This window comes from Gopherus flavomarginatus, chromosome 4 (assembly GCF_025201925.1).
Source record: "Gopherus flavomarginatus isolate rGopFla2 chromosome 4, rGopFla2.mat.asm, whole genome shotgun sequence".
Taxonomy (NCBI): Eukaryota; Metazoa; Chordata; order Testudines; family Testudinidae; genus Gopherus; species Gopherus flavomarginatus.
Window position 1 is genome coordinate 135039424 of NC_066620.1, and position 23902 is coordinate 135063325.

The 23902-nt window shown below is 38.6% G+C and overlaps 1 protein-coding gene across 5 annotated transcripts in view; it reads left to right on the top strand.

Annotated features, from left to right (window-relative positions):
- PDSS2 (decaprenyl diphosphate synthase subunit 2) overlaps positions 1 to 23902 on the top strand; it is a 163457-nt gene that overhangs the window by 127334 nt on the left and 12221 nt on the right. For 4 of the 5 annotated variants that reach the window (XR_007774119.1, XM_050951412.1, XM_050951414.1 and 1 more), the window contains 4 exons: positions 2106 to 2180; positions 12405 to 12578; positions 13693 to 13824; positions 16068 to 16103. Coding sequence is in view for 4 of the 5 variants with exons in the window: in XM_050951412.1 (XP_050807369.1) it covers positions 2106 to 2180; positions 12405 to 12578; positions 13693 to 13824; positions 16068 to 16103 (417 nt within the window). In the remaining variant the exon portion in view is untranslated. Of the gene's footprint in view, positions 1 to 2105; positions 2181 to 12404; positions 12579 to 13692; positions 13825 to 16067; positions 16104 to 18983; positions 19846 to 23902 lie in introns of those variants that run through there. The other variant, XM_050951413.1, reaches the window with a different exon arrangement.

The following is a 23902-nucleotide window of genomic DNA, read 5'->3' on the forward strand; positions in this document are numbered from 1 at the left end:
GTGATCTTGCAGGTTTTTTGTTTTTTTTTAATAGATGGAAATTGAGTGCTTTCAGGGTGGGGATGAAAAGAGGCAGCGTTTGCGATATTACTAGCATTTAATATCTTGCACCTCGTATATAGTAATGGTTTAAATTCTATTTTATATATATAGTTGCCTAGAATTCTATCAATAGAAAAAATACATAATATAAATTGCAAGAAATTTAGGCACAAGTTTTGATAAACATTTTCATGGAGATCATTTTAGTCACTTAAGTCAGCAAAATTGTCATTTGCTAATGGAATTGTTTTTTGGGGGCGGGTGGGAAGAGAAACCCCAAAACAGAATGTTTCATTTGGTCCTGCTCAGTTTAGAGTTTCAGGGGAGCGAGGAAAAGGTCTGGTTATCCACAGCCAGATGCATTGTTAAAAGTTCATACTATCACTTTGACATTTAGAGTAGGACTCAATGTCTTTGTATTCCTCTTCGTATTACCAGTATAGGTCTATGAGCTCAGACTGTTTCACAAACCATAACATTTTTTAGTGAGTGATTGATCTGTATTATGTGTCTCAGCCATCAGAAGAATCTTGGGATGTTGCTTGTATAAACTGTAATACAATCTGATGCTGGGCATTTGGTTACAGACTTTCATAGACCTATTGGCGATACTCAATCCTCCTGGATTTGGGAATAGGGTTTATCTGATACCTTCAAAAAAAGCCCCTCATTTTCTCTGTTCCCCGCTTAAATAACTCAACACATCTGGTAACACTGTAGGATCATTGTCCTTTCAGTTCCTCTGCAGCTCATATTGCTACAATATTTCTTAAGTATCTGGTTACCTAAATGGCAACATGATTTTTTTTTTTTTAAGAAACTGTTTTTATAGGTCTTACAAATTAACCCATATGCATCACAAGGAGGAAAAAAAGAGCCGCTAATGAGCACCATTTCTAAAGTTCTCTCTCTCTCTCTCTGTAGGCATATGTATCAGAATTTTAGTGTTTTAAAAAGTTTTGTTGCAAATACTTAAAGCTAGCATCAGAATGTGTGTTTATTAGCAAACAAAGCATGCCTCAACATTGACATTTCTGTTTGGGGCTTTATCGTTTAGCTTAATGTCTTCAATTACAAGAATGATACAAGCTGAAACAAAATCCTTTAATTCAATAAGAACTAGACTGAATTTTAGGAAGCAAAGAGGGGAATCAGATATAGAATCTATACATAGGAAATTAAACATTCAAGCAATTAAAACTTTGTGAGCACAACTAAAGGGATAGCCTTAAGGTGTGCTCATTTGAAATGGCTGCATTTAATTTTACCGTAAATCCCAGTATTTTGTTCCAATTAAGACAGTTCATGCACACAGTTCTAAATTGTACAGTAGTTCCAGTGAGACTATGGACTGCTTGTTTTACATTCTGGATCAAGTTCAGATTTTTAGGCTTCACTTGAATGAAATAAGAAGTCTGAAGCCTGAAGATAATACAGATTGATAAATCTGATTTAAACATTCCTGTGTTGCAGACTGTTTCACTCTGAGTACAGCTGACCCTTAGGCCATGCACTAAATACATCCACAAAGCATTCCCAGTACACTCAAATACCAAATGATCACGTTTGAAAGGTTAGCTTTCAATGGATTCTGACTTTTTCTGTATTATCAGTGAAGATTAGAATTTTAGCAGCTCCCAGTGAGGTATATAGAGAAATATCTACTTGGCAGCAAAAAAACCCCAACAAGCCCAGATGGGATTATTCTCTCATATTCATAAACTGGGATTTAGAAGTACTGTGTATATCCTTGTGAGGATATACTCTGTAGTTCACACTCTGAGGAAAATAAATATTACTTGGTTCTCATTTGTATTAACTTAAAGCTTTGATAGAAAGAGAAAGGACTTTGCTTGAGGTTCAGTATGAAGATTTGGATCTGGTTTCTTTCTCATTAGGTGGCAAAAATAATCTTGCCAGAATCTCTTCTGGTAGCCCATGAAGTCTTTCGAAGCCATGATCCTGCAAGGAATGTTAGTAAGGCTTCTAGGCACTCTGTTGACAGTCAGGTAATTGATCATATTTAAAAAATAATGTTGGAGTTTTTTTGTTTTGTTTTCCAGGTTGTGGAGCTCATATCAAGTGCAATTGGTGACTTAGTGCAAGGAATATACTATGACAATTCTAACTTATCGGAGGTAAGACTTTTGAGTCCTTGCACTTGATTCAAATGGTTTGTTTTAAATAAATGTGTGTCAACAGTAAATAGCATGATGACTTTTTTGTTTGTTTAAAGGGAAGGGGGAAAAGGACTAACAGTCCCAGCAAGCTTCAGAAATACTTTTAGTATAGCACCTCAATTCTGCCATAATGGGTGATGAGCACCACTAGAAATGCTTAGGGAGAGATATTCTGTAATTTTTAATTAGTAAACAAAATTGCAGTTACCATGGACACTACACATACCTCAGTTAGTAATGCCTCTAGTAAGGATTCTGTTAAAACAATCACATAGGAATACCTGAAAATAGTGGGCTGGAAACATATTCATTAGTATTAAAAGGTTTAAAAAATGGGGACCAACATGTCTGTGAACTGGTGGACAAATACATTGTATATGTACATTTTGCTGGTCCACATACTTTTTCATATCCTGGCTGCTTCAGTGTATGCAGTTTGCAGCCACTGAAGCCAAAATTTAAACCAGGACCTTTCTGCTCCTAAATGTAGCAGCTTTATTAGGTGAGCTAAATGGAAGTCTCATGCTGAGGCGCAAGGAGCTGTGCTATGCTCCTCTTTAAAAAAGTCATTCTTGCATGTATCACAGACAGTAATTGACCTGGTAAAAGAAAATGGTTCAATCATTTACATGACACTGAGGAGCAAAGTTTATTTCAAAGACAAATACAAATATGCCACACTACTGTTGTTACTTTGCTGCATGGCAGGAACTCTGATGAAGTGCTTTGATTCTTTTGATGAAACTGGAATTAAGATTTTTTATTCATTTAACAGAACTTTCAAAGAAGTGTTTGGCTACACTTATTAAAGTGATTTCATTTTGGCAGAATAGTAAATTAAGAAATCTTGTTTCTTTTTTACCAAGATTATCTCTTAACACTGTGTGTATTAGGAAGTTCATATTTTAGATTCCTCATTATTATTACCTCTTCATTTCACCTAATAGCATGTTTTTACTCTATCAAAAAGCATGGATTTACACTATTGAGATAAGTGTGTGCATATGCACATTGTAAGCTATGATATTTTTCAAGTGGAGCATATTAACAGAAACAAACCAATCTCAGATGGGCAAGCCATTTCAGAAATATTAATCTTAAAGGAATAACATTGGGAGGCAAGATGGCTTGAGGGATAAGGGATGGCGTATGGAGCCTCTCACTTGTAAGTCTTCAGTTTAAAATAGAGCTCAGGTTAATCACTGCTATTTTGTCGTTCAGAGCAAGTGAAATGAGTTATCTCAGTTTAGTTCCAAGTGGATATAAGTCTAGATCATATAAATTACCATCACACTTGGCATCCCTGTTAATGGTAGTCCTACATCAGGCAAAGGTTAAAAGGGCTTGGAGAATGTCTTATTCTCTCACTCTAGAAGTTATCCCTTTAGGTTAGGGTTGAGCACATGAGCAAAACTATGTGGGAAGTTTGAACTACTTCTGCACCTGCTATACCTAATCCAGGGGTAGCCAGCCTGTGGCTCCAAACCCACGTGCAGCTCTTCAGAAGTTAGTATGCGGCACCAGCAGCGGGGCTGGAGCTACAAGTGCCAACTCTCCAATGTCCCGGAGGATGCTCACTGCTCAGTCTCTGGCTCTGCCAAAAGCCCTATCCCCACTCCACCCCTTCCTGCCCCTCCCCCTGCCTTGCTGTGTCCTCAGTCATCCCCTTTTCTCCCCCACCTCCCGAGCCTCCTGCACGCCACGAAACAGCTGACTGGGAAGTGTGGCGAGGGAGATGCAGGTGCTGATCAGCGGGGCTGCTGGTGGGCAGGAGGCACTGGAAGCGGGGTGGGGGAGCTGCTGATGTATTATTGTGGCTCTTTGGCAATATGCATTGATAAATTCTGGCTCCTTCTCAGGCTCAGGTTTGCCACCCCTGACCTAATCTGTAGACAAACAGATGACTTCAGTCTTCCAGTTTGCCAATTAAGCTACCTCTCTCAAGCTCTATATGCAAGGATATATTTTAAAAGGAAAAGCATATTTTTATTAATACAAATATGTTAAAATAACTTTTAAAATTGTATTTTATATAAACCAGTCAGGTTTTTCTAAATACAACCAAACCTCATCTATGTTTTACTTAAAATAGCTTTTTCTAAAGGGTAAAGTTCCATAGTTGACTTTAGCAATGGGGCTGCTTCACTGTGATTTCATTTGCACATTTTAGATTAACCACATCCTCTGTATTACTAGAAATGTTCTCAACTTTTTTGGGTGTCTGCCATTGCAGCAGGTCTTAGTCCTATTTCTCTTTACTTGGCAGCATGTTGGTCTGATGGCTGTGTCAGGAGACAATCATACTACCTCAGAAGAGCTTGAAAAATGGAATGTTCTACAACACTTATAAAGCACTCAACAAGCATAGGTTATAGGGAAAGTGTAAGACACTGAGCCCAGCTGCACAATGTCTAGTTAAACATACCAAAAGAATGGTTTTGTTTTTATAGTAAGCAATGAGCTATTCTGTCTGGCAAGAGCTGGGAGTACTAAAAGAAACCAGATTAATTTAAACATAATTAGTACATTGTAATAATATAAACTAACACGTAGTATAGTATCTAAAGATTAGACTTTTAGTTGGTCAGATATGGCCACCAGTCAAGCCCATATCAAACAATTGTGTGATCTACCGGTACTTTACTTCCTTTATGGTCTATTCAACCAGTTGGAGAACACTGAGGCTTGTTTCATAATTACACATATTATCTTTGCTAGCTTCCCCACACCACTCTGCCAGTGCAGCACCCCTTTCTGCCTGCATCCATGTCCTGGACATGTCTTGAGCAAACATTGCCACATGTGCTACGTTATTTGGTGGTCCCATCTTAGTTGCAACAAAAAGTCATAGTATGTGACCAAATCTACAATCTGATCTGAAGTTACCAGATGTAAAACAGTAATGTAATAATTTACCATGGCACTGCAATCTCCAGTGTCGGATAACTTCTGTTTCTTATATAGAGATGTTAGTAGATGACATTCTTCATAATAGAGACTCTTCTGTTATGAATTTGGAGAAACGGAATATATTTAAAGTGTGAGGCAGAAAAATTGGGCTTCAAGTGAGACATATGACCATGAAATGGTGCTTACAACCATCATGTGCTATACAACATTTTGTTCGACACCTTCAACACCTTTTGTTCAACAGTCTGTAGTGAGCTGCACTAGATGTCTACTTTGTTAGATTTAAGCAATTTTTTACAGTGAACTACATAATTTGCCATAATTCACTCTTTTCTGACACATTAGGCCTATGGTCCCTTGGAATGTTTTTGTTATACCATCATGGGATGACCCTTTATAAAGATTAAATATATTTTTGCCCTGAGCAGATTGCCTTTATAGACTCCTTGAAGATATTTATTGGATGCAATTATATGACAGCTCTAACTGTCATTTTTCCTTTGCAAAGCCTTACATAATCCTGTTACCAGCCCATTTTATCACTTTTTAGTTGACCATTCTTCATCATCATCTTATTTGTATAGTGAGTAAAACCATTATGTAACTGAAATGGGCAAAAAAAAATAGATTCCTCCCTTTCTCTGTTATTCTGAATGATACTTTAAACCAAAAGCTATAGGCTTTAGTTGCAAAGGCAGCCTAAAGTTTAGTTTTATGAGTGTGAGTGGAAGAGATTCTCCCAGTTGTCTTCCATTTTCTCAAACTTACATCTAGTTGAAATTAAAAGTTCGAACCAATCAAGGTGCCTCTTACACACTGTGGACTGCAATGAATAGTAGTGTCAAAGTGGTCTTTTTCTTGAAGGGTCAGTTGTGGGTGTGGTTGCCCTGTTTCAAAGAAAAATACCACTTATGGTGATCCCAGCCTCAATGCTCAGCTCTTTAGGAGTGAGTAGGCCCTCTAAAACTTACAAACCTGTTCTAAAATATTTACAATATACTTTTGCAGTTCTAGAGTGCCTCCATCAAAACACTTCACACTTATTAACAAAGGAAGCCTCAAAACTCCTGTGAGTAGTAGAAGTATTGCTGCCTCCATTTTACAGATGGGAAAACTGAGATACAGCAAAGTATAGTTACTTTTTCAAAGTCATGCAGCAAGGCTGTAGTAGAGCCAAGCACTTAGATGCACTGGTTCTTAGTCTTGCACTTTACCTACCAGATCATTCTTATTCACTTAAATGAAAAATCAGGAGCTTTTTTAAAAGAAGACTGCATTACTTTTCCTTAGCTCTTGAATATGAATATTCACAGGGTCTCGTGCTAGAGACACCTAGCTTGATTATGCCATCTTTTTAACAGTGGAATGGGAATGCTGTGTAAGACTGCATAGTAATTTCTAATGCTAATGGTCAGTCAGAGTAAAAGCCATTTTAATATTTTAAAATTAAACATTATTTAAATATTAGCGCTACACAACTGTTAAGCCATCATTTTAAAAACAGCCACAGTTTATTCATGGCAAGTACTCCTTTCCCTAATCAACTTTTAGACTATTGTACTCATCAAAATGGATGCAGTTTTCCTTTTAAATGCTCCCAATATAGCTTTTGAATTGAAAATAATTGTTCAGTGAGCCTCATCCACCTGCCAAGCACAGAGGGTTGGTAGAGCTGGGATGCCACAGTTTTCTTTGATGCTTGGTCACCAGCCCTTCTCAGATGAGTAAATTTTAAAGGGAAAGTTGCATTTCATTTCCCACTCAGCTGCCATGCTTTGTACACTGTAGGCAACTGGCTTGCTTTCAACCTTTACTTAAGGAGGTAAATCAAACAACTTCTCAGTACGAACTAAAAAATAGCCTCCTTCTAACAGCACAGCAGTCAGGCTCATGCTCCAGCAAGAAATCTAGCTGTTTTTTTTAAAAGTGCCTCTGTTGTGGGGCAAAAACAGCCTGAAGAGAAATTCGAATTAGAGCGTCGCTGCAAAATGAAAGTGAAAATTAAAGAGGACAAAAACCCCACATAAATGAAAGGCTAGCACAGATCAATTTTTCCTTTCTCTAATTTTACTCTTTTCTAGTCAGTCTGAAGCAGTCCTCCACGATGAACTACTTTTTGTAGTAAAAGGATATGTTTAAAATTTAACTTTTCCCAATCATCTTTTTAAAAAAATTCTATTGTTTTAGAGTGTCATGATGAAAGTATTGGAGCACTCTAGCATGTGTTTTATTGGCCCATTTGCGCTCACCCTTGCTCCTCACAAAGCCCTGAAGGCATGTATTAATAGACCAATAAAACATGCCCGGTCATGTCCAACAAGCAGGAAGACATCTGTTAAAGCTTCCATCAGTCAAATGAAAATGTTTTGTAGAATAAATGTGTTGCTACCATTAGAGATCCATAATTGCATTGACTTATTTTTATCCTTCTGTGTAGAATAAAGTTGTTGAACCATCCAATTTAAAATTCAAATACTGAGATTGAATCAAAATTAAAATATGCTTGATTTATCTATGCATTTTTATTCTAATGAGGATTAGACCAAAGTTTGAGTTGTAAATGGATTAGACGGTCTCACATTGTGCAAGATTAGGTGGCAAAGCAAGTGCTGCTGTGTATCAAAATAAAAAAACATTAGTTATAAAATGTACTCTGTCTGCATTTTTCATCCACAAGGTGTGACTTTGAGTCCTGCCAGTTCTTGATATGCATTTTGGAGCACTCCAATAAGGTGTGTGTTTTGTAACATTTGTATGCAGTGCTGAAAATGCTTACAAATGAATCATATGACACGTATTTATATAAATACCATCTAGTTCTTCTCTGGGAGACACACAAACCAGTTTGAGCTACATTAAGGCTGTTTGATGAGGGGGGAAGGAATTTTAAGTGCTACTTTGTATTAAGTACATACAATTAATTTAATATTTGCTGGTATAAATGGTAAAAATCTTGGTATAAAATGTGACGATTCTCTAGAAGCTCTTTCTATTTTTCATTGCCTAGAAAGAGTATTTTTACAGTTTAAGCACTGCCTGAGAATTTAATGGATTTACCTCCCAGCAAGCCAATTTATTTCTAAAATCAAAACAATAAATATTTGTATAAAATGAAAATATCTTTACTGATCTTGAGGCTGGTGAAATGGGAGCATTAATTTTACTTAGGATTTGTCACTTGCAGTTACACTATTTCAAAATAAACTTTTAAAGCATCAGTTGTTAGGTTGCATAGTGTGAAAAGTGGCAATGTTTTTTCTTTGTACTTTAAACTGTCAAGTCGTTAAGGAACAAAGAGAATATGAATGTTACACACAAGATAGATCTAATAATAAAAACAAACCAATTGCTAGACTTTCATGTGTATGGTTTCAATTGAATTTAATGCTTAGAAAAGTGCTGGATTGACAGGCCTGGAGACCAATGTCTTCCAGTACTGGCTTCCCCAGGGTGCCTTAACTATATCTTGGAGGGTCTGCCTCCTTGGATGGGAGGTTAATTCAGTCGCTGTTCATTCCGTTTTTGGCTCCTCCGACACAGCCAGCAGTGGTGCCAGTTGTGATGGTTTCTTTTGTGATTTAGACACATCATGTCTCCTACAAATGAGTACAACTAAAACCACCGCCTTATTTCATATACGCCACTAACCAGTCATCAGATGCTAAATGTCTGATCATGAACTAAAGCGATGTAAAGGTGGAAGTTTCCAAATTCTGTTATCAATCCTTTGAGCCATCCAGTGACTTCTTCATCTTACTGATATGGAAGCTTCAAAAAATAAAGGGAGAAAGTCCACCCATTTCACCTGCACAGATGTAACTTCAGTTTTCGTGTAGTTAGCAGTCTGTAGCTAATTAACGTTTTTCTGCTTGATGTGTTCAAAGATTTAGAGATGCTTTCCCACCCAGCATAGCTACTGCCGCTCATTTAGGTGGTTTTGTTATGTTGACAGGAGAGCTGTCTCCCGCCTGCATAGCGTGGCTACGTGAGCTATCTTACAGCGGCACAGCTGTATTGGTACAGCTGCGCTGCTGTAAGCATGCTAGTGTAAACATGGCCAAACTAACACATGACAAGCTTTATCAGGAGATAATGTTGAACTGAACCACAGCTGGAGGTGTTTTGTTTGCGAAACAATGTTTTTTTCCTAATCCAGCTGTTGCAATGCAATTTACAAAAATTTCTCTGAGAGAATATGACTGCCTTCATGGTATTTGGTTTTAAGTATTTTTACCATAGAGCACTACTGGGAGAAGGTTTTCAAGATTTTCTCTGACTGAACTGTATTATAGATTAGCTCTGAAATTTTTATATTGATATATTTTCAGACAACTCCTATTAAACTGAACATGCTTTTTTATGTACGCAGGAGATTCTCAATATCCATGTTAAGAGAGTGCAATACATTACCTTTGAGCATATTTTTTCAGCATAGAAAATTAAAATATATTTTTGATGTTTGAAGATTTTGAATACATACAAAAGCTGTGTAGTATTTTATTGTTTTTTAAAAAAATATTAAGTAAACAGCAAAGTAGTGAACATTTTTTCAAAGTGCCTGTAGTAGAAGCAATGTAATACTGGTAAACTTTTAAATGTTAAGATTTTGCCCAGATCTTTCTAACAACTTTTTCACAATTCCACATTTAAGGACAAAAAGTGAAAATTTGTACATGAAAAAAAAAATCAGCATCTTTAAAATATCAGTATCCAAAATCACTTTTTATTAGGGACAAATTTAGTGTTGTCACTGTAAATGTATAAATAAATCCATTGGTTTCATTGAAGTTGCACTGAATTTACAGAAAGAGCAGAAATTAGCTCATCTGGTGAAATCTTGCCCACATTAATAGCCCAAATAAAGTATTTCTTTTAGATAAAATTCTAGAAATTCAGAATAAGTTTCTACTTTTCTCAAATATTTTCAAGACTTTAAATGATGGTCACAGAAATACTTAGTATTTCTATATTTTTGTCTTAAAGATAGCACTTTTGGAAAATTATGTAGAATTACTTGCAATGAGTAAGGTTAGCTGTGTCTCTTCAGTAGCTTCAGTTCATAGTGATGTCACAATCTGTATTTGGTGTGTGACTGTTTCAGAGGCTTGGTACAGCTAGCATTTTAAGGACTTTGTAACTTCATAAATGATTGTTTTTGTTAAACTTCCTAGTTTACTTCTCTTTTCATGCTGGTTAAAATAAAAAAAAAAATCACTGCTAGTTGGTTGTCCTAATCTTCATCCAATAAGCTTTAATAGGCATGCATTTTTATTTTAGCTGATTGGTCCTGAGTAAAAAAAATTGAGTCATAGCTTCCCAGAATATTAGGGTTGGAAGGGACCTCAGAAGGTCATCTAGTCTAAACCCCTGCTCAAAGCAGGACCAACCCCCAAACAGATTTTTATCCCAGTTCCCTGAATGGCCCCCTCAAGGATTGAACTCATAACCCTGGGTTTAGCAGGCCAGTGCTCAAACCACTGTGCTATTGCTACTCCCTTGCTAGATTATTTTAAATTAACTTATGTCTGAGTGAGAAAATGATCAAACATTTATTTCTGGTACCAGTTCTTATTTATCATTTTTGTCATTCTACCAATCATGGAAACTTGCATATGTTTTGGGCTGAACTAAGGCATTACAAAGCAAATATCGTAGTAAAATGGGACCTACCTAAAGTTTAATCTTGACTTTGTAAATTGTTATCACATACATAGTAGCAAACATGTCATTTTCTGTTCTTTCCCCTTCCTATTAAAGGGCAAGGGTGTGTCTGAAGGCAATGGAATTTTGATACAATGTTTTGTTTATTTAGCATTACAGAATTCTGCTAATTTTCCCATCAGTCTCGTATTATTTTCTATCCAGTAACGCAGCACTCCTTGGCAGTATTCATAAGGGAGGAAGATTGGAGCTGAATAGAGGGATTTTATTTCATTTGTTACAAAATTCACGACAGATAATACCCAGTAGAAAATTACGACGTCACACAGATTTAGTTCTTATTCATTTCTAAGCAATTTAATTGAAGTAACTGTAGGGGAGAGGGTCTTGTTAGATGTTTTGTTTTTCTCATTTTGTAAAATTTTACCTTTTGGCTCAGTCAGTGCTGTAAATTTCAGTGTATTGAGAAATTAAATATGATGCTTAATATTTAAAATTTGAAACCATTTTTCTACATATGTACATTTATAACCTATGTTTCCTTTACCTTTTTAAAGGGGACCTGCAAAAGGGTCACAAAAATTGGACTTCGAGATCTTTTTTACTTTTTTACAATTAATAAAGAAGCCTGACATTTATATATGTATATATAAAAATTAGAATGTCAGGTTCTGTCTAGCCTTGAAGACACTGATTAGTGAAATGATGACATCACAAGAGCGGAGAGAGTTAAGCTGAACAATTGACTGGGGAAAAGTGTTTTAATCAAATTGTTAAAACTGATTATATTTTCTTTTGTTTTTGTTAAAATATAAATTCAATTAAGATTTTGGATAAAAAAAGACTGTTAAAGGTTTAGCATCCTTGATCCTACAGGTTAGGCATTGTAGCTCACAATGAACATCTGTGAGATCTACGAGACTCCTCCAGAGAAATTGAAACTTGACATTCCTGATGTTTCTAATGTAAAAAAAAAAATCAAGACTTGCTTATTTTAGAATAGAGAAGCAAAAAAGACACATCCTCAAAACATTCTTTACAGACCTTTGGTCTCTTCTTTTTTTCATTAAAATCCCATGTATATTAGAATTTATAGGAAGAAGCTATAGTGTAGCATTTCATGTAATCATATAATGTCTTGACATGTTGTTGGTTAGAAATGCCACTCAATATTTAAATGATCGATTCTTTTCTTTCTTGTTTGCTAGTGAGAGGTACCAGTGAGTGGTTTGTTGCAAAGGACACTTTTTAACCAGCAAGTCAGTAAGAATGTAATTGGCTGCCAATGTTCGTATTGTAGTGACATGAAAATTCAGAGGCGAACTGATTATAAAGATTATTGAACACTCTACATGCTTTAGTTTTTTGGAGGGAGCAGCAGCTCTACAATTCAGCAATTAAAATGCGCTGTAATGTTTTCACATTTCCCATCACCTCATGCAGGAATATTCTTTGGGTGAGTGGCTGTTTTGCATGACACATTAAAGTCCACAGCTTTGGAATTTACAGTAAGTGGTAGTTTCCTAGGTGGCATAGCTGTGTTTTTAATTTCCTATGTCTGATATTGTCATAGTTTCAGCTTTTTCATTTCAGCCTCCATTTCAGTTTCAGGAAGACTGTCTTACACATGATATTGGAATATCAACTTGGAAAGAACAAATTTTCCTGTCCCATAGTGCCTTGTTGGCAAAGAGCTGCCAGGCTGCAATGGAATTAGCAAAGCATGATGCTGAGATCCAGGATATGGCATTTCAGTATGGAAAGAACATGTCTATGAGTCATAAGGTATGCTTTTCTCTCTGTTCAGCCTTCTACTGAAAGGGTAAATGAGAACCTCTCTAATCTTCTTCTTTTGATCCTCTTTTGGGTCTGAGTTTAGTGGATACTTTAAATGAATTCACTTGTAATTATCCAATTTGGCAATATGTATAAAGAGCCATATGCCTGTCACAGAAAACTACTGTTTATAAAATATTCAGTGTATCAGAAATGTATTCATATTGCATCTAGTAACTCCCACACATCCTGGTAAATGGCAAATATTCTTATACCACTCACAGTTGTAAAGAACAGAGTCCTTCCCAGAGTCCTTCTCACCACCACATACTAACAACTCTTTCTCTCACTCCCTCACCTTACTACCCACCTGCCAATTTCATACCCCTTTCCAGCTGTGGCAAACTGTTCTCACTTTTTTGAAGCCTCTGATAAAGAACCCTTATCACTCCCTCAATATGGAGCTAGGAGGGTGGAGCCAACGTACAGCTATCACAGCAGAGGAGGACAGTTTAGGAATAGAGCGAGGGACATGGAACTGGAGATGGGTCTCTGGCTGATGGCTGAATGTGTATATGTAGAGGGCCAGCTCCAGGGGTTTTGCTGCCCCAAGCAGCCAAAAAAAAAAGAAAAGAAGCCGTGATCGCGATCTGCAGCAATTCAGCGGCAGATCCTTCGCTCCGAGTGGGAGCGAGAGACCCTCTGCTGAATTGCAGCCCAATACCTGGACGTGCCACCCCTCTCTGGAGTGGCCACCCCAAGCACCTGCTTGCTAAGCTGGTGCCTGGAGCCGGCCCTGTATATGTAGGGCTGGGCTCCTCCTGGAGGAGCAGGATCACAAGTGGCTGCATAGATATCAGAAGTCTAAAGCCACCATTGTCTGACATATGGTAAAAGTATAGCAATTTAAATGTTAAGAGTTTTTTGATATATGAAGTTTCTGGTTTGTTAATCTGGCAGTACTACTTTCCTGAAGTCATGTGAATTTTTAGTCTGCACTGGAGTTATTCACACCATTCTGGGTTTTCTACTCTTTAAATTAGTTTTTATTTACCTAGAGAGAAAACTAAATTGTATCAATCTTTTTTTTATTTAACAAAAATGTTTTCATCCTCTCTTGCAGCTACACTTGGACCTCCAGCCATTCATTAAAGGAAAATCTAGTGACTCTGTGGCTTTTAGTTTAAATTCTGCTCCTGTAGTCCTGCATCAGGAGTTCCTTGGAAGGGAGGCCTGGATTAAGCAGATTAGAGAGGTAAATTATAAATTCAGTTTAAAGTGAATTTGTAGTGTTACAGTAATTTTTAGATTGGTCATTCACCTCCCTCTTCTCCCAGTTTCTGGAAAACTCTAGGCTCAGTGTTATGGAGCCATCTATGAAGAAACACAAAAGCAGAGTACTCAAAGACAGAGGACATAGAGGTTAACCCCATTCCCCAGCTATTCAGTGTTTCATTGACTGCTGTCCTGGAAACATGGCGATTAGCTTTCAACTACAAATTCCTCTTTCCCTCTAGTAATTCCCTGATAAGATTAATAGATAAGAACAGGGTGATTGTGTAATGCAAACTTGTGTGTTTGTCCAGTGTCTAGCACTGTAGGGTTCTGGTCCATAACTGGGGCTCCTAGGCTAAATAAATAATAATGACACAAGAAAGAGGACAAGAACAGGTAGGACCCACCCAAAAAAAGGCAAGACTTAGCACCATTTCATCCTTTGCCCCAGCTGCACAAGCACAATCTGACACTCATCATGACACTGATACTCCCCGCTCACTCTCATGGGCTTGCTTGCTTGTGCACTTCTTGATCTCCACATGTGCACACTTCACCCCAACCTCTCTCACACATACTTCATTTTTTGTCCCCCACAAACACCAGGCAGTTTCATCTTAGTTACTCCTCACTTTCCAACTCAGTTATCTTGCATTTAATCAACATTCACCTATTCATTGATCAATTCTGTCTCCCTGCCAAATTCCTCAATTATTTTCTCTTCCCTTATAATCAGATTAATCAATTATCTTCTCTTCCCTTTCCATTTACGATTCCTCAGTCATTTCAATCTCCCCTCAATTCATCGGTTGGTTGTTTTTTCCAGCTTCTTCCCCTCACCGTCCTAAATTCATCCCTTCACTTTTCTTTCTCCTCCCTTCTCTCCTGTCAGTACAAAATAATCAGTTCTCTTACAAATCTGTTATCGGTACCTTTTTCAAAGCTGCAGTCCCCACCTAAGTGCTCCTCTCCCAGACAAGTCCCTGAGTCTTCTCCTTACAGCGGTTGCCTGACCTCTCCTTTTTGGTTATCTGTTTGTGTCTGCGTTTCTCAAATAGATTTCCAGAAGATTGTGAGGGAGTGGTTCCATTCTGCATCCTCCCTTGTTTGGGAAGAAGCCTTCCCTAATAACTGGAGTTTGCATCCTTTTGGGGGGGGCGGGGGGAGGCGCAGGGGTGGTAAGGGGCCAGGAATCTTCTGTTTCCTCCACAGACTTTGGGAGGGGGACTACTGTAGTTGGACAGGGCAATGATGACAAAACTGGGTTTGGGGAAAAGGCTTTGGGGTGGCTGACCAGGAATGCTCTGGGTCTAGCATTAGCAGCCATTGAGTGAGAAACAAACAGGTGTGTCCCAGATAAGAAGGATTTTTGTATATAGAAAATGTGTATGTTATGCAAAATATGGATCTCCGCATCACCCAGTGACAAAATACACTGAAGCCCAGCACCTTGAATCTTGCATCTGCTTTGGTTTTTATGAATTGGAACAATTTAAAAATATACAAGAGTGACCCTCTCTGGAACATATTAGAGAATATTCTTGTATATTTTGATACCTGATTACTTATCAGTACAGCACAGAGAAGGAGCAAAGAGATGACACTGCGTTTTATATTCATGAGTCCAAACCAAAACACAGCTGTGAGCTCTAATTTTAGGTCTGCCACTTTGATATTGTCTTTGAAATTCTCTCTTTAAAATGTTCGAGTCTAGACTTTTCCCCCCTGTGTACATGCTAGCTGTTCCTGGAAGGGGTTAGTTCTTGTTTTTTGGGTTTTTTTTAAATTATTATTGATTTTTATTGTTAACTCTGATCCCTTTATTTTTGGGCAGAAGTACACTATATTCAGGATCTCGGGTTTTCTCAATCCATATGAGGAGCAAGATTTTGAAGGAAGTTGTTACTTGTGTCTAAAATGTTTTTAATTGAAGAATCAGCTGTATTCTAATCTAGATAGAACTTTTGAACGTTGTAGGTATCCAAAGATGTGCCTGTGTCCATTGAAATCTCTTTCCATGTTGTAATGAGGCATTCAGCTAGTAAATATTCATTTTTTTTTTAAAATTCAGAATCTTAAGGAAGTTAGTTAATTTTAAAATATTAATTATAATGTATAGCTCGCTACATATTTCATTCTTCTTACAGAAAAGCAGAAGGTCTAGAAAAATAACAGTCGGTAACAGATCACATTTTATGTTTAATCTTTCTTCTTATGTTTAAGGCACAAAGTAAAGGGAATTTAATGGACTTTACTAAGGTGAGTAAATTACATTAAGGCTATACCTTATTTTAAATGTAATGCTTTAATTTTTAGGTTTTAGATTCCAGAGAAGCTTTTTTCATTATAGTCAAAGATTTATCTGAGATATTTTAACTTTCTATAACAAAGAGTAGGCAATTAGGATGATCCAATCACATGGGAACTGTCATACCAGGTTAGATCATTATCAGTCTGGTCCTGACAATGATAGTGCCAGATGGTTATGCCTAAGATGTTCCAGAGGGGCTACTTGATATAGGAAACCAATTGTATTAAACTAAACACTAAGTATCAAAATTAGCCATTTTACTACTGTTGTTACTTTCATTATCCCTCTTGCCTCCTCCAACTTTAAACATTTTAAATATTTTCTCTTCTAAGGAGTTTGTTGCTTTTGTGTTCCCTGTATTTCATTAAGCAGGTCATTCTCAGGCTGCCTCCTAATCATCAGTCCCAGATTAACCAATGTGCACTCAGTGCACCTGCACTGGGTCCCATCTCAGGGGTGGACTAAACCACTAGATTTGGGTGGGTCATCCTGAGACCCAATATGCCAGATTTTCATGACTGAGAGGTGGAGTGGCCAAATTTGAGTAAGTGGCATTCAAGGGTGAAAGTAACTTACAGGACTTACCAGTACTGCCAGAGTTCTGAGGGGGGCATGGCCTCATCTGGAAAGGCGGGGCCTCAACCAGAAGAGGTGGGGCCTCTCAAGATTTAAAGGCCCTGGGGCACCCACTGGCTGTGGCTGGGAGTCTCAGGGCCTTTAAATCAACCCGGGGCTCCCAGCTCAGAGGTGGCTGGGAGCCCCCAGGGCTCAGTGGCAAAATTAAAGGGCCTGGGGCTCAGTGGCGGGGAGCTCTGAACCCTTTAAATCCCAGCCCTAGCCCGGCTACCGAAGCTGTGGGGGGGAATTTAAAGGGCTCTGGACTCACGGCAGCTGCGGGAACTCCAAGCCCTTTAAATCTCGGCCCCAGCCCAGGTGCTGAGCTGCAGGCGGGATTTAAAGGGCTCTGGTGTTGTGACCTGGCAATGCCAATCATTCAAATTTGACCCACCCATGAGAGTACAGGATGGGCTATGGGAGCGAGTGGAGCTAGGAATGGGAGGAGCCTCCTGGAATGGGAGCAAAGTACTAAGAGGTAGGGGATGGAGTGGGGCGTCAATGAGTTGTCAGGATGGTCCTAGCGGTGGTGAGTGAGGGGCTGGTGGCAAGTTGGTGGGCTACAGGGCCGGCTACGGGGTTTTTGCTGCCCCAAGCGGCGAAAAAAGAAAAAGCCTCCATTGCAATCGGCGGCAGTTCCACCATGCCGCTTTATTTTTCGGCAGCAATTCAGTGGCAGGTCTTTCCCTCTGAGAGGGATCGAGGGACTCGTTGTCGAAGAGCCAGATGTGCCGCTCCTTCCCCTTGGCCACTCCAAGCACTTGCTTGCTGAGCTGGTGCCTGGAGCCGGCCCTGATGGGTTATGTGGGTAGTGTTGGGGGACTGTAGAGTGAGGTGTTGGGCGTGAGCGAGAGATGTTCAAGGTGGTGGAGGTGAACAAGTTATGTATCAGGGCTACTGGGATGTGTGGGGGACTGTCAGGGGAAGTGTGGGCTGGTGGAGGGTTGTGTTGCATAGGGGCTGACTCCGTGGATGCTGAAAAAAAAGCTGGGTGCTTGGCATCCACCAGCAGCCCCCCAGCAGCGCCTCCCCCTTCCCCAACTGCCTTCTCCTCCCCCCCACAGCATCTCCCACATGTCATGATCAGCTGTTCCACAGTGTGCAGGAGGCGCTGGCGGGGAGAGGGGAGGAGTAACGGCTCTGTTCCCGCCCTGTCCAAGACCCCACTCCGCCTCTTCCTCTTCCCACCCTGTTCTGCCCCCTCCCCTGAGCAGGAGGTGTGCTCAGGGGAGGGGGCAGAACAGGGTGGGAAGAGGAAGAGGCGGAGTGGGGTCTTGGACAAAGGGGTGGAGTGGGGGCAGGACCTGAGATTGAGCTGGGGGGAGCAGCCCCCGGCACATTAGAAACGCAGCGCCTATGGTTGTTGGGGTATATGTGGAGTGGTAGGGACATTCAGGTGTCTGGATGTGAGGTGGGATATATTTGAGGCAGGAGCACTTTACTGAGCGGCCCCTGTTCATGCCATGCAAGGCTGGCAGCAGCTGGAGCAGAGCTAGAGCAGGGTCCTAGCACCACTTAATTTTGGCCTGGCTGCCCCTCTGTCATGATGGTGGGGCAGCCAAGCCAAATTTGAGTGAATTGGCTGGAGGAGCAATTTCTATAGTGCACAGAGTCCAAAACTCTTTAATGCAGCACTGCTGATCATGACGTCTTTACAGTGATGTTATACACTCTTACCTTTCTGCCTCCCACCTCATCCCCATGTCATAGGTAAAAGGGATTCTTCCCTCTCCTGGTAGCTGCTCCCTACACTCCTCTCCATTACAGCCTTTTTGTGAACTAAACACCGAAACCTTTCCTTTCCTTGCACAAGCTAAAATTGAGGCCCATAGGGTATCTCTCGCAGTAGGGGAATCTTCACACTAATATGCATGCTGACAATCTTTCACTCAAGTATGTAGTTGTAAATAAAACCAATCCACCCCTAGGAACTGGATAGATCTCTTTCAGACGCTTTCATAATGGAATTGAACTATCATGATACAGATACCATGTACTTCACTTGAAGTGCCAAGTTTTTGATTTAGAAGTCATCCAGACTGAATGACAGTGGGAGGAGTAAGCAGGGCTCCAGGTTAAGACAGCAGGAGTCACCAGTATGAATATATTTATATTTTCCCTATTTGTGGTCCTTGTTTAGAACTTCTAAAACCTATTTTCATGGATTTAATTTTTTGTTTTCTTCTGTTGTATTTCATCTCTGTGTACTGGAGGCACCACATATAGGAACATAAGGATAGTTGAATTTCCATCCCTATTCAGTCTTTGACTACTCTATGGACACTCCAGTATAGTTGCTAGCTGCAACCTGGAAACCATCAGCTACAAATTGGACTGACACTACTTTCACATCTATCACGGAAGAGACTTCAGATGGTAACTTATGTCACAGTGACCTAGAGGTGAAAGGCTCCATATTGCATCCTGTCAGTCTTAAAGTAGGAAAGAAGCTGATTGTTCAGGTTGAATCTTAGCAAGATCATGAGATTTCAGCTAGTTACCCCCAAATATATCTGAATCACGGATGTCTTTTACAAATTACTTTTTTTTAATTTCCCATTGATATTGAATAGAGGCTGAATAGCTTTATGGTTATGATTGATTGGTTAGTTTTGATTGATGTCTCCTAGGACTGATGGAAAACTAGCAAGGAGATACAATTCATACTTTAATTTACTGTTACAACTATAGTATGTATCTAATATGTAGTCTAGTGTTCCATGCAAAAAACTCTATAAATGTGTGTCTGTTCTAACCAGTTATAGATTATTTCTGTAGTTGAGTTTACTGTTACTTAAACTAATCATCCTTTTTATAGGACTGCAGTAGATATTTTTACCACAGCAGACAAAACCTGGTTCATGTGGTGTGACTTTCTCAATTGCTATTAATTTTCTAAAAGAACCAAAATTTTTGTTCAACTATCCATCTCTGAGAAATTTGTGTGGTGACTACTTAGTCTTATAAAAACTCCATAGCTTTTTCCTTTGAATTGTTGCACTTCTGTTCTATTGTCACAACCGTATTTCTGTGGCTGTAAAATAAGAGAATTAACATAAAATTTGCTGTGCTGGATCCTATGGCTTTGTCTATGTATTCCCACATAGTTCTCAGCAGTTCCAAATATCTGTTCCTTCAGAGGATGGTGAAAAATCCATAATACACCTAGACAACTTGTAATGTTCATTTGAGTGGGAAAGGGAATTCCTTTACCCTTCATGTGCTTGGGTTTAACCTGGTGGCATGAGATTTGATTAGCCTTGTGTTAATGTGGCTTGCTTAGCTGCAAATGTCATATATTTGATTGTGATAATGAAATTATCCTATCGTTTTGGTAAATCTAGCTGTAGTATTTCACTTAATAGGTACATCTACAGTGCAATAAAAAACCCACAGCACCGAGTCTCAGAGCCCAGATCAATTGACTTGGGCTCACAGGGCTCAGGCTGTAGTGTAGACATTTGGGCTCAGATTGAAGACCGGGCTCTGAGACACTCCACACTTGCAGGGTTTCAGAACCCAGGCTCTAGCCCAAGCCTGAATGTCTACACTGCACCTTTTATCCCTGCAAGCCTGAACTCTGTGAGCCTGAGTCAGTTGACCCAAGCCAGGTATAGCCATTCACAGGATCTTTTATTGCTGTGTAGATGTACCCAATTACTCTAATTTTACTTGAATGAGAGTGAATTTCAAAGTTCACTATTTACAGTATCAAGAAATATTTCCTTATTGTCTTCAGTTCAATAACCTGTCTTTTGTTTTCACACTATTGGAGACGATAAAAACAAGGACTAGGCAGTTTTTGCTGCATCATTCAAGCTTATTCTACCTCAGTCAAGATCCCTCTCATCATTCTCCTTTCAAAGTTCAGATAATCCTAGTTTCTGAAATCTTATCATACTGGAAGTTCTGCCATACCTTTAATTATGTTTGTTGCTCTTCTCCATATTACTTTTATTAAGGTTAGGATAACAAACCCTGGCCACAGTACATCAAAAAAGCATACCATTTTAATTTCTATCCTAATTATTTTCTGTTTTAGTACATTGAAGTAGCCTGTTTGTTTTTTCACTAAATTAATAAAATCTTTTCTGCTTTAATTTATACACACATATTATAGATATATGTAATTCTGTTTGCTTAGTTGATCTTCTCAAGCATATTTTACATATTCATACAATTTTCAATTAAAAATCATGAATGAAAGTAAGAATGAGATCCACCCATTCCCCATGCCTGCTTTTAGGCATAGAGTTTATTTTTGCATGGCATAAAACAGCCTCCTATACCTTTTTATTCTTGTGTCTCTGTCTGCACTTTGATTTGCACATTTGATGCACAGTGTTTTAAAGTTGTAGCCCTATGTCTACACTGACCAAAGAAAAAGGTCCATGTGATGCATCAGAGACACTAGTAAATGTAGTTGGGCCTCTGACAGGAAGAGGAAATACTTTTCATTAATTTAATTGGGTCTTAGTTTTCCATGCCAATGGCTTCGTTTCATTCTACAGAACTTTTAGTCTGTTTTTCCAATATATCAGTCTTACTATCACAAAAACTTTGATATTGCAAAAAGCATTTTCTCACTAAGCTGTTAATCAGTCTCTGAATGCCCTGTGTGTGTGTGTGTGTGTGTGTGTTTTTAATTTTATTTTATTTTTACACCATCACTACGGCATCCGGACAAATCATTGATCCACCATCATATTGTATGAAAGTCTCTTCCTGAGATGAAAAAGTAGTTCTACCTCTGTTTTAGTATTAAGTGCCTCAAGCAGCACAAAAGAGAGTAGTAATAAGACTGAGGCAGGTGCCACTTGTGTCACTGCTGGAGACAGCGGATCAGTGAATCTGGGGAAAATCCTTTTGTCTCACCCTCATTTCTCTCTCTTATTATGATAAAACATCTCAGTCGTTTACCAGAATCACCTTTTTCTGCTTTACCCTTTTCTTGCCATGCACAGTAAGTAATACAGTTCTACCAAAACAAAATTTCCCTGTTGAATTATTTATTATTTGTATTACAGTATCTCCTAGAGACAATGTACAAATACTTTTAAGAGAAGGTTCCTGCCCCGAATAATTTAGTCTAACTAGACCAGACAGACAAACAGTTGTAAGGGCAGCCAAAGCACGGACAGTGGAAGTTACTTGTCTGATATCACACAATAGTTCAATGGCCAAGCGAGGAGTAGAACTCTAGACTCCTACCTCAGAGTTCTCTGGCCTTTGAATTACATTATGAATTTTTCCACCAGTTATTACGGTATTACAGAAAGGAATGGGCATATTCCTTGATGCCATTTCTTGAAGGGATGGAATTAAGCAAAGTAGGGCTTTTTTAAATCTTGACATGTGATCTTATTCATTTGCTCTGCTGCAGATTGCTTTCTTTCAACCTGGCATGGGAAATATGGCGTGTCACACAGTGTTGATATACTTTGTGAGTTTATTGGTTTGTGTATGAAGCAATGTACTTATAGGATGTTAACATGAGAAACAGATTTTGTACCTGTACTGAGAAATGATGTACCCAGCAGCTCTTGCACTGCATGAGACTAATATACTGGCGTAAGATGTGAGGTGGAAAGAGCCAAAGAAAAAGTGGAGAAAGGTGACATTTAAGGAAATGAGTTCTTAAAGATACCCTACCGTCATGCAAATAATAAATAACAACAATACTATAATGAACTTAGTCTTGTCAGAAGCAACTACCCTCCCCAAAATTCAGAATTGATTACCATAGTCTGTGCATTAATGCACTACAGCACTGTCACAGAACAGTTTTGCAATCTTATGCTGCACATAACAATAGTCCTACAGTGTTCCACTTCATTAAGTACCAAAGAATCATCAATGTTCAGTCCATGGAACTACAGTGCATTCTATTTACTGATTTGCTCCCAAAAAAGCAATGAAGTAGAAAGAATGGAGGATTCTAATTCTTACCCGGAGCTTAGGACCTACAATATTTTTCATTAAACTTTTGTCTCAGCAGGATCGGTGTAGCCACTGCTACTAATTCCTTTGGTGATTCTGTAATCAAATAATGTATAAATCTAAAAAAGAGCTCCTTTTGAATGTGATATTTTAAATATCTAATATTTAAATGCTAGACATTTTAAATCAGCAGTTCCAGTTAACTTGTACCCAAGAGTTTTAAAAGAGCTGGCTGATGAACTCACCATTAATGTTGATTTTGAATAAGTCTTGGAACACCAAAGAAGTTCTGGAAGACTGCAAGAAAGCTGATGTGCCAATATTTTAAAAAAGATCAGTGGTATGACCCAAGCAATTATAGGCCTGTCAGTCTGATATTGATCCCAGGCAAGATAATGAAGCAGCTGATATGGGACTCAATTAATAAATAATCAAAAGGAGGATGATATAATTAATGCAATCAGCATGGGTTGACGGAATGTGTATCCTGTCAAACTAACTTGCTATCTGTTTTTGGTGAGATTACAAGTTTGGTCGATAAAGGTAATAGTGTTATGTGATATACTTAGACTTCTGTAAGGCATTTGACTTTGCACTGCGTGACATTTTAATTAAAAAACTAGAATGATATAAAATTATCACAGAGTCACACTGGGAGCTCATGTTCAGATGATTATTCATCACAACCCCCAAATCTTTTTCAGTGTCACTGATATTCAGGCCTATAATTCCCAGGATAGAATCCCTCGTTGTGTAGGTATGGCACATATTCTTTGTTCCTAGATGTATACATTCACATTTAGCCATATTAAAATACATGTTGTTTGTGTGCATCCAGTCTACCAACTCATCCATATCACTCCTGTCCTCTTTATTATTTACCACTCTACCAATTTTTGTGTCATCTGCAAACTTTATCAGTGATTTTATATTTTCTTCCAGGTCATTAATAAACATATTAAATGGCATAGGGCCAATAACTTATCCCTGCAGGACCAAAGTGAAAACATACTCACTCAATGATGATTTCTCATTTACAATTATATTTTGAGATCTAACAGGTAGCCAATTTTCAATCAATTTAATGTGTGCCATGTTAATTTTATATCATTTTAGTTGTTAATCAAAACATGGTATGATATCAAGTCAAAAGCCTCACAAGATTTTAAGTGTATTCTGTTAACACTATTAC